Genomic DNA, 12,069 nt, shown 5'->3' on the forward strand with positions numbered 1-12,069 from the left:
ACAAAGATTTTTTTTTTCTAATTAAGAAAAAACATTGCCTGATACGAATCTTCTAGAATGTTTTGGGTTAATACCAAGGACCAAAAAATATTAAGTTCAACTGTACAATTGTAAAATTTAGCATTACCTCAACAACATTACATTAAAAAAGTAAAATCGTAATCTATATGTAAGAAAACCTTTGTCAATTACAAGTGGATCCAGGAAAAATTAATTAAGAAATCACATAGTTATTAATTTACAATTTCTGTTATGCAAGCAAGCAAGAATGGGAGAGCTATAGTGAAGGGTAAAACAAGGAAAACAGTAAAGAGGCTGCACAGTTAATAACGCAGTTTCTGCTTTCATCCATTGAGTAGAGGAGAAGACCCAGAAAGAAGCTTGATGACACTTCTGCCTCACTACTGTTAGCCCCTCCCCTTCTGGTCCCTGAAAATATAAATAACCCAGCATTGGAAGTCGGTGTTAATTATGAAACCACCCTCATCAAGGGAGAGATCTCTGATGCATGAAGCTTAAAACCCAGCCCTCCACAGAGCACAGGACCCTGGCATTTGCCTTTTTTTTGCATTTCAAACCTTGGAAACTAAAAGGGGTTTCCACAGAGCTCAAACCTTCTTCAGTTTCTTTGTGCTTTATTCTCATTAGATATGTATATAAATACTTTTTTTTTTTCTTCAAACAGAGAGAGAGATAGAACAAGAGAGAACAGAAGTTTATAACAATAAACAGTAATCATCCATTTAATTCAAACTTGATTTTTTTTGGCTTGAACTGAATGATGCATTAATAAATTGAATATGTCTACCCTGGGCTCTGGGCTAACAATTAAAAACAAGAAAATAATGAAGAAACATGCTTCTCCCTCCCTTAATTTATTCAGCTATGCAGTTATTCCCTTTAGGGCCCAAAGATAATAAGTCCCACTGATGTTTTTAATTAAAGGTTTATTTAACAGTCTTTGTTTATCTAATAAACATAAAAAGTATGCTGACAGTATCAAAACAAAAACAAGGGCATATTATGCATAGATATACTGTACACTAATATTATTTCAGCCAGTCTATTTTGTAAGCAAAAGACAGTTTCTTCAGGGAGCAAAAGAACAAAATACTGAATGCTTCAAGTATTCATCTTGTCAGGCACTTTGCTCTGCTGCTCATCTCAGGAAATGATGATTACTTCTCAATCAGTGAATCTAGTTGTTCTTGTAGAGATGCCAGCTGTTTAAACAGAAAAGGTAAATGCCACAACTAAATAAAAGGATTGCAGGTGCGGATGAATCATTACAAAAATAAGGAATTAATCTACAACAAACAATTCTTTAAGTAATTCTTTGAAGTAATTATTGATTTCTCTATTACAGAATAAAAAGATTATTTTATTTACCACCAGCTATCTAAACCTGGCCTTGACATTTTTGGATCCTTGAAGACATACTGTTCTAAACACTTTCAACACTGCTTCCTCAGAAAGATCCAAGATACTTTGCAGTTTTCACTAGCCATTTAAAATGGTATGAACTGTAATTATTGTCTTCACATGTATCAGTCCATTAATCTTCTGAAACCAATTTTTCTATAACAGAGTCATGAGAAAATCAGTCTATTCTACCATACCAAAATGTATATATTTCAGGCCACTTTTTAGATGTAAATTAACCAACAAGTGTATTTTAGTGATGCATGAGCAACAACTGAATCTCAATGCTATATAAAGATCATTATTACTTAAACTAAAAAAAGTCTGTTAATATATTCTATGGACTATATATTCTATATTGCCCAAATTATTCAACACTAAAAATGTTCTAAGATAACCTTACCTGTTCCATCTCCCTCTCCTCTTGTAGAATTATTTCATCTAATAATGTCTGAAAGCGTGTCTAAAAAAGGGCAAAAAAATAATAATAATAATTTCACTTGTGCAAAGTTAAATGTATCACAATAAATCTGATTATAAAAACCATAATGTGTACACTGGTAACTTGAACAATTCCATATTAGATTTGGTTGTATTTAAGTTAACAGGAAGCATTAAAACATATTGATTACTGTGACATTTAAAGTTCTGATTAATTTTTCCTCACTGAGTTTGATGTGGACTGGAGTCACATACAGTAGTTTCTATTACAATTCGGGGGAAAAAATCTGAAAACTTTGAAAATTAAACTGTATATTTTTTAAACTTATCAATTTCTGAAAATTAACTGAATGTTCTCTCTCTCTCACATACACACACAAACATTAATTTCTAAATAAAAAACTATAAATTATTAATATCTGTTAGTTATTCTGTAAGATCCTTTGGCAAAAAAAAGAAAAAAAACATATGGCCTTCTATTGACTGCTCAGACTAACAGGTACAGAGAAAGCCAAGCACATTCGTATAGTGACTCTAATCACTTTGATATGAAAAATGGCATTTCAATTGGTGAAAAGCTAAGGCTGACCTGTTCAAGTTCAAGTACTTTATTGGCATTGTGTAACACAACAAAATTACTTTTTGTGACAGCCCCGAGGTGCATTTAAAGAAAAGTCAAATAATTCCAAATATGTCATATACAGTGTTAAGTAACCAGAGCAAATTACTATTATTGCTCAAAGTACAGCAGCATAAATTGTTATTGCACCTGTTAATGAATAGTACATTACATATTCTACAGTATATTGTATTACATTCGTATATTGCACATTACCAATATAGTTTATTGCACATGTTCAATTAAAATGATCTCAGACTGAGGAGATTCAGAGTTCAGAAAGTTTATGGCAGATGGGAAAAAGCAATTTTTTAGTCTATTTGTGCGTACACGGATTGACCTAAAGCGTCTGCCTGACGGGAGGAGCTCAAACAAAGAATTTCCAGGGTGAGTTTTGTCCTTGAGAATGTTTTTGGCCCTTCTCACACAGTGACTCTTACACGAGAGTTCGAGTGATGGCAGTTCAGTCCCTATACAGTAATCCCTCCTCGATCACGGGGGTTGCGTTCCAGAACCCCCCGCAAAAGGTGAAAATCCGTGAAGTAGAAACTATATGTTTATATGGTTATTTTTATATTGTCATGCTTGGGTCACAGATTTGCACAGAAACACAGGAGGTTGTAGAGAGACAAAAACTTTATTCAAACACTGCAAACAAACATTTGTCTCTTTTTCAAAAGTTTAAACTGTGCTCCATGACAAGACAGAGATGACAGTTCCGTCTCACAATTAAAAGAATGCAAACATATCGTCCTCTCCAAAGGAGTGCGCGTCAGGAGCAGAGAATGGCAGAGAGAGAGAGAAAAAAGCAAACAAAAATCAATAGGACTGTTTGGCTTTTAAGTATGCGAAGCACCGCCGTATAAAGCAGCTGCAAGGAAGAGAGCAATGTGAAGGTAGTCTTTCAGCATTTTTCAGAGAAGCGTCCGTATCCTTGGGCCAGTGTGTGAACAGCCCCCCTGCTCACATACCCTCCGTCAGGAGCAGAGAATGTCAGAGAGAGTGAGAGAGACAGAGAAAAACAAACAATCAAAAATCAATACGTGCCGTTCAAGCTTTGAAGTATGCGAAGCACCGTGCGGGAAGCATTATCGCTTGACAAAGCCGGAAGGGAGCAATGTGAAGATAATCTTTCAGCATTTTTAGACGAACGTCCATATCGTCTAGGGGTGCGAACAGCCCCCCTGCTCACACCCCCTCCGTCAGGAGCAGAGAATGTCAGAGCAAGAGAGACAGAAAAATAAACAATCAAAAATCAATACGTATGGTTTGATCTTTTAAGTATGTGAAGCACCGTGCAGGAAGCATATTGCTTGACAAAGCAGCCATATGTAAGCCCAGGAAGGATGGCAGCAATGTGAAGGTAATCTTTCAGCGTTTTTTGAGGAGCAGCCGTATCCTCTAGGGGTGCGAACAGCCCCCGTGCTCACAATATATTTGAGGAGTTTTATTTAATACGTAATACGCGCTCTGGTTGGGTAGCTTCTCAGCCATCTGCCAATAGCGTCCCTTGTATGAAATCACCTGGGCAAACCAACTGAGGAAGCATGTACCAGATTGTCTGCAGAAATCCGCGAACCAGCAAAAAATCTGCGATATATATTTAAATATGCTTACATATAAAATCTGCGATAGAGTGAAGCCGCGAAAGTCAAAGCGCGATATAGCGAGGGATTACTGTAATGGCCTCTGCTGTTTTTACGACACGCTGCAGGGCTTCTTTAGCAGCCTTGGTGCAGCTGTTGTACCAGGCCATCATGCAGTTAGTTAAAATGCTCTCTCTAGTGCATCTATAGAAATTAACCAGCAGCCTCTGGGGGAGGTCAGCTCTCCTTAGCTCACTGAGAAAATAAAGGCGTTGTTGTGCTTTGCCTATTATAGCCAAGTTGTTGTCAGCCCAGGGCAGGTCCTCTGAGATGGTGACTCCTAGAAACTTAAAGCTGGAAACTCTCCACAGCATCTGCATTAATTGTTATCGGACTGTGATTGGTCTTTTTAGTGGTCCTAAAGTCCAGAATAACTTCTTTGGTCTTTTTGGTATTTAAGACCAGGTTGTTGGTGTTGCACCATTCTGTCAGATTCTGAACCTCTTCCCTATATGCAGCTTCACTGTTGTCTATTACAAGCCTGATGACAGTTGTATCATCCACATATTTAACAATAATGTTTGATTGGTGGATGGTTGACAGTCATGGTTGAAGAGTGCATAGAGAAGGGGACTTAGTACACATCCTTGCGGCAAACCAGTGCTCAGGGTTAGGGTGGAGGATGTGTGTTTGCCCATCCTGACAGACTGGGGGCGGTTGGTGAGAAAATCCAGTAACCAGTTGCATATGGATGGAGCAAGTCCTAGTGCATAGAGTTTTTGGATTAGCTGGTTAGGTATGATGGTATTAAATGCAGAGCTGTAGTCAATGAAGAGCATCCTAACATAGGCCTTGGGCTTTTCCAGGTGCGAGAGGGCAGCATGTATAGCCACAAAGATGGCGTCCTCAGCTAATCTGTTTGACCGATAGGCAAACTGGTGTTGGTCTAGATCAGCTGGGATGGAGGCTTTGATGTGGGTGATTACCAGTCGTTCAAAGCACTTTGCGATGACAGGGGTGAGTGCAACTGGTCGATAGTCATTAAGACAGGTTATCCTCGATTTTTTGGGAACAGGTACAATGGTTGTGGATTTCAGGCACAAGGGGACTACACCTGAGGGGAGAGAGAGAGAGAGAGGTTGAATATGTATGTAAATACCTCCACTAATTGGTCAGCACAGGCCTGGAGCACACATCCTTGCACATTATCAGGACCTGCTGCCTTCCTTGTATTGATGTTTTCGAGTGCCCGCCGCACATCATGTATGCGTACGACCAAAGGCTGTGAGTCTCCGTTTAGCTCGAAGCTGACTGGAGGCTGGTTATTGTCCTTGTCAAACCGTGCAAAGAAACTGTTAAGTTCCTCTGCTAGGCTGGCATTGTTATTGGCCAGTGTGTCTTGTACGTCATTTTTCTTTTTGTAATCCGTGATTAAATCGGATGCCTTGCCACATCCGCTGTGAGTTTGAGTTACTGTCAAAGTCCTCCTCAATCTGTTGTTTGTACATTAGTTTAGCAGACTTGATGCCCTTCTTAAGGTTGGCTCTGGCAGCTCTATAGGCTGAGGTGTCTCCTAATTTAAAGGCTTTGTCCCTTTCCCTGAGCAGCTGTTTGACTTCACTATTCATCCATGGTTTCTCATTTGGGTAGACCTTAATCCTTTTGTTGACAGTGACATTGTCCACACAGTAATTAATATATGACAGCACAGATGAAGTATATGTCTCTAAGTCTGTCTGATGAGAAAATATATTCCTGTCTGTTTGTTCAAAGCAGTCCTGGAGTTGGAAAATGGCCGTTTCAGGCCAAACTTTAACAGTCTTGCTAATTGGATTAGTACTGCTGATAAGTGCTTTGTGCCCTGGAACAAGAGACAAAGAGATATGATCAGATTTGCGAGGTGGGGGCGTGGAATGACCTTATAGGCGTCTTTTATGTTTGTATAGACGTGGTCTAAGGTGTTTTCCCCTCTGGTTTTACAATGTACATGCTGATAAAATATGGGGAATACAGTGGGGCAAAAAAGTATTTAGTCAGCCACCAATTGTTCTCCCACTTAAAAAGATGACAGAGGCCTGTAATTTTCATCATAGGTATACCTCAACTATGAGAGACAAAATGAGAAAAAAAAAATCCAGAAAATCACATTGTCTGATTTTTGAAGAATTTATTTGCAAATTATGGTGGGAAAAAAGTATTTGGTCAATAACAAAAGTTCATCTCAATACTTTGTTATATACCCTTTGTTGGCAATGACAGAGGTCAAACGTTTTCTGTAAGTCTTCACAAGGTTTTCACACACTGTTGCTGGTATTTTGGCCCATTCCTCCATGCAGATCTCCTCTAGAGCAGTGATGTTTTGGGGCTGTCGCTGGGCAATACGGACTTTCAACCCCCTCCAAAGATTTTCTATGGGGTTGAGATCTGGAGACTGGCTAGGCCACTCCAGGACCTTGAAATGCCACTCGAAGTCACTCCTTCGTTACCCTGGCGGTGTGTTTGGGATCATTGTCATGCTGAAAGACCCAGCCACGTTTCATCTTCAATGCCCTTGCTGATGGAAGGAGGTTTTCACTCAAAATCTGATGATACATGGCCCCATTCATTCTTTCCTTTACACGGATCAGTCGTCCTGGTCCCTTTGCAGAAAAACAGCCCCAAAGCATGATGTTTCCACCCCCATGCTTTACAGTAGGTATGGTGTTCTTTGGATGCAACTCAGCATTCTTTCTCCTCCAAACACGACTAGTAGAGTTTTTACCAAAAAGTTCTATTTTGGTTTCATCTGACCATATGACATTCTCCCAATCCTCTTCTGGATCATCCAAATGCTCTCTAGCAAACTTCAGACGGGCCTGCACATGTACTGGCTTAAGCAGGGGGGACACGTCTGGCACTGCAGGATTTGAGTCCCTGGCGGCGTAGTGTGTTACTGATGGTAGCCTTTGTTACTTTGGTCCCAGCTCTCTGCAGGTCATTCACTAGGTCCCCCCGTTTGGTTCTGGGATTTTTGCTCACCGTTCTTGTGATCATTTTGACCCCACGGGGCGAGATCTTGCGTGGAGTCCCAGATCGAGGGAGATTATCACTGGTCTTGTATGTCTTCCATTTTCTAATAATTGCTCCCACAGTTGATTTCTTCACACCAAGCTGCTTACCTATTGCAGATTCAGTCTTCCCAGCCTGGTGCAGGTCTACAATTTTGTTTCTGGTGTCCTTTGACAGCTCTTTGGTCTTGGCCATAGTGGAGTTTGGAGTGTGACTGTTTGTGGTTGTGGACAGGTGTCTTTTATATTGATAACGAGTTCAAACAGGTGCCATTAATACAGGTAACGAGTGGAGGACAGAGGAGCCTCTTACAGAAGTTGTTACAGGTCTGTGAGAGCCAGAAATCTTGCTTGTTTGTAGGTGACCAAATACTTATTTTCCACCATAATTTGCAAATAAATTCTTTAAAATCAGACAATGTGATTTTCTGGATTTTTTTTTTCTCATTTTGTCTCTCATAGTTGAGGTATACCTATGATGACAATTACAGCCTCTCTCATCTTTTTAAGTGGGAGAACTTGCACAATTGGTGGCTGACTAAATACTTTTTTGCCCCACTGTACATCCCTAAGTTTCGCTTGATTAAAATCCCCAGCAATGATAAAAACTGCATCAGGATGCGAGTTCTGTTATTTACGGATAATGTCAAACAATTTTTCAAGCGCTGACTTAACATTAGCCTGAGGAGGTATGTATACTGCCGTAACAATAACGACGGTATATTCTCTTGGTAGGTAAAATGGTCGGCATCTTAGCATCATTTATTCCACGTCCGGACAACAAAACTTGTTGATTATAGTTATATTAGTGCACCAAGCATTATTAGTATAGACACACAGCCCTCCACCTGTTTTCTTACCGGAATCGGGGGTTCAATCGGTTCGATGGAGTGTGCAACCTGCAAGCTCAACTGCTGTGTCCAGTATGGTGGGATCAAGCCACGTCTCCGAAAAAATCAAAAGGCAGCAGTCCCTTGTAGTTTTATGTGTGGAAATATCCAGTCGGAGCTTGTCCGTTTTATTTGCGAGTGATCTAGTATTCGCAAGAAAAACGATAGGAAGAGGGGTTTTATGTGGAGCAGCCTTTAGCCTAGTTAGTAATCCTGCTCGCTTGCCTCTTTTTCGCTTCCTCTCCCTGCGCCGTCTACGTGGCCGTCTTCTAAGTATAGGAGTCATCGTAGGTCCCGGTGATCTGAGAATCTCCTGTGGTATTGCTTCTGTGTTATAATAATTATCTTTGCTATTAGAGCCGATCTGTAGAAGCTTTTGACAACTGTAGTGGATGTTCGCTTCCGTGTGTAAAGCGATGAAATGTCAATATTAAGAAAAATAGCAGAAAAGAGCACCTAATCGGGGAGCACAAAGCCACAGCGTCTGTGCATGCCGCCATTGTCCGCACCCAATTGTCAGCATCCATTGTCCGCACCCAATTACAAATAGCAATTAATTTCACTTTGACCTGAAATCTAAACTTCACTCTTTTACTGGATGAAAATCAGTTCATTAACCAGTATAAACTTCACTGCCCTTTCCAACCCAGAGCTGGCTCTGCAACAGCCATTTTGGCATGCTGGGAAGGTAAAGGAGGGCCACAGAAAACGGAAAAACACAACGATTTATGGAGAAAATTATATGGATTTTTAACACATACTTTATTTTGTATATTACTCAATCAGAATATTTCTGATTACCCATATACATATACTATATTTATTTACACACTACATACATACTGTATTAATATACACATTTACATGTTTGCTCTTTTTCATGTGGTGTTTTTGAATTTTATATAAATCTCCATCCATTAATCCTCCTAAGCCACTTATCCAGAGCTGAGTCGTCTATCTTGGTAATCACAGGGTGCAAGGCAGGAACATACCCTCCGATGGGCTGATGCCCTGTCCTGGGGAACACACATATCATCACATGCAACACCAGTTTACCTAATCTGCATGTCTTTGGACTGTGTGAGGAAGCCCAGGCACCAAGAGAAAATCCACGCAGACATCAGCGGATACAAATATAAAAACAAAAACACCACAGGAAAAAGTAGTTTAAATTTGAAGAAACTAAATAACAATTATGAATGCAGCTGTTCCTTGCAGATTTACAATATAATTCAGCTATGAAATTGGTCTAACAATTTGAAGTCTGACAGTTTTCAAAGAAACATTGAGCAAATATTCTGATGCTCAAATTCTCAAAATTCAAGTACAAAAGTAACAAAAATTGCAAAATTATTACAAAGAGTCCTGGCTATGAGAAGCAGTGTGAAATGTTCTGCAACGGATAGTCCAATACTTAACATGATAAAAACTCAATACCAAAGAATAGAATGAACACCTCTGTGACCCAGTAAATAAACATTTACACGACTTCATTAAATTGCTTTTAAGGCTAAAGTATAAATGAAATTAATTGACAACTGACTGACAATCAAAATGTAATGTTTTCTGATGAGTCATCATTTCTGCATTTGGACTGGTTTATGCAGGAAGAAAGCTAAGGTATGCCTTCAATTATACCCATGTCTTTGTCAGCTGTTAAAGATTGGGGTTTGGGATCCTTAGTGGCATAGGGATATAAAGTCCAATGATTGCTCTGCTTTGAGAATATAAGGATGATAATGCTCTCATGAATGCTATTCTATATACACGCAGATAAACCAAAAGATTTTAGAATCCAAAAAGGACCTAAAAATTGGGTTTGGCTTATGTGCTGGCAAGAAACCACATTTTTGTTTAAACATCATTTACTTCAGTGTATGAAACAGTCCTGAAATCCCTATAGGGAAATTAATGAAAATACAAGACACACATTAGCAGAATCATATTAGAAGCATAACTCTCTGACTATAACTCATTTCTCAATTAGATAATAGAGAAGAGTTGTCATTCATTATGCATCCTGCTTTTCCTAATAACAGAATTAATCCAACAGTCACCAAAGTGTATAAAATGCCTAGTCAGAGACTGGATAGTAATCATAACGAATATCTCAGTATAGTGCAAACTTTATAGTAGCGCACATGCTGTATATGGTACATATTGTAAGATCTTGTATCAGATCTGGGGGATACCTGCAAAGATACCTTCAGAACACTACTAAGAAATACAGCATGGAAGAAACTTGCAGCATCTTTAAGTGCACACTTTCAGCTGAACAATTTCTTACTTAGATACCAACTTTGTGTATTTAACTGAAAAATCAGGGCTTGAAGTGGACCACAACACAACAACACACTAGCATCTCCCACTCTGACCTTCAAGGGGACTTCCAAGACCCAAGCCATCTGATTTAATGTACTTGTATCATGGTGATCAAAACTCTGAGGCGCATCGGAAGGAGAACCAAGAAGCCAACAAAAAACAGTATCAGCACTTATTGGTTTTCATTTCAGGCACTTATGAAGACAATTGGTTAAATGTATGCTTATACAGTACATATTTTTATATTTCTTATATTACACAAAATACATATTTCCATACATTGCTTGTCTTTTTATGTGACATTGATTTAAATGATTAGATTCAGTATCACACTATACTTCAATCCAAATAGAAATAGAAATATAAAATATGGTTTGAATATTATTTAATACCATGTAAGTGCTTTTTCATGTCCATAACAGATTGCTTGATGCATGCGGAATTCATTTTGCAACAATACACACCTTACTATCTCTACTGAATCTTCTCATGAGGTTGTCTAAGTTAGTATGCAACTTGATCTCCTTCTCAAACTACGTATAAGAAGCACAATGCGATTGCACTTAGCCTTGGTGCACTACTAGTATGCAGCTCTGGACAACAACACTAAACTTGAAAGTTAATCTTGTTACCATAAATAAGACCAGATCAGCACCGGACCATCCCAAGCTCATAGTACACTGCAATGGACTCCAACTATTTACTCTTGCTCTGCATGATAAGTTTTTTCTCGGCAATCACTACAAACTACATGGGATGATTAACATTTAAAAAAAATACTTTTGGGTGTAGTGTTCCTTTAAATTAGGAATTGAAGAAAATTTTTTAAATTATATTAGGTAAAGGAATTCATCTTCGGAAGACTCAAAACTGTCGGAGAGCCAATGGGGTCAGGCCTGTTGGGAATCAGAACTGGTGTGGTGCTGAGGCGTCACCCACTGCACAGCAACACTCAGATCCCAATTTGAGGCAGCCAATCTGGGTAGGCGCGTGGAATGTCTTGTCTCTCCGGCATGATGACTATCTTCATCTGCTGTCAGAGGAGCTGTGTAAACTCTGCATTTCAGTAGCAGCACTTTCTGAGGTGCGCAGACCTGGGACTGTCCATATCTCTGTAGGTGGATACACCTTTTATTGGTCTGGTGGCTCTGATGGCTGTCATACTCTGGGAATACCTGTTGCTGTAGCGGATCAGCTTCTTCCGATGGTGTCCGATGTCACTCATTCTAACGAGTGTATTATGAAACTCGGATTATAGCACTCCCTGGGTGCCTTGTCTGTTGTCTTGGTGTATGCTTTGACCGCGGTAAGTGATGTCTTGGTGAGGGAGACATTTTATTCGCAGCTTCATTCGGTGGTTGATGGGTGCCCGCAAGGTGACACTCCTCTGGTCATGGGTGACTTCAATGCAACCACTGGCAATGACAGGGCTGGCTATGAGGATTGTTCGGTCCCAATGGGTCTGGTGACCATGGTTAAAATGGCTCCATGTTCCTTAACTTTGCACAAGGTCAGGGGCTGCGAATCGCTGGATCCTGGTTCCAGTGCCCTGAGCCGACATCGTTGGACTTGGTACTCCAATACTGGTGGTGCGGTGAAGGACATTGATCACATCCTCATGGGCAGACAACTGGAGGTTATTGCAAAATTGCAGGGTCTACAGAAGTGCCCAGTTTGTGAATGCTGACCACAGACTTGCTGTTGCTACTCTGAAGATCCGGCTTAGGTCCAGTAGGCTACCA

The 12,069-nt window shown here is 39.8% G+C and overlaps 1 protein-coding gene across 7 annotated transcripts in view; it reads right to left on the bottom strand.

The window, feature by feature from the left end:
- Window positions 1-930: 930 nt before the first annotated feature.
- The window catches only part of taf7 (TAF7 RNA polymerase II, TATA box binding protein (TBP)-associated factor), a 124,680-nt gene continuing 113,541 nt past the window's right edge, over window positions 931-12,069 (bottom strand). For all 7 annotated transcript variants that reach the window (XM_051935467.1, XM_051935463.1, XM_051935466.1 and 4 more), the window contains exons 12-13: window positions 1,826-1,885; window positions 931-1,223 (exon numbers count right to left, since the gene is read on the bottom strand). In XM_051935467.1, the coding sequence (XP_051791427.1) occupies window positions 1,179-1,223; window positions 1,826-1,885 (105 nt within the window). In that variant the 3' untranslated portion in view covers window positions 931-1,178. The remainder of the gene's footprint in view (window positions 1,224-1,825; window positions 1,886-12,069) is intronic.

This window comes from Erpetoichthys calabaricus, chromosome 12 (assembly GCF_900747795.2).
Source record: "Erpetoichthys calabaricus chromosome 12, fErpCal1.3, whole genome shotgun sequence".
In the NCBI taxonomy this organism is placed as follows: Eukaryota; Metazoa; Chordata; class Cladistia; order Polypteriformes; family Polypteridae; genus Erpetoichthys; species Erpetoichthys calabaricus.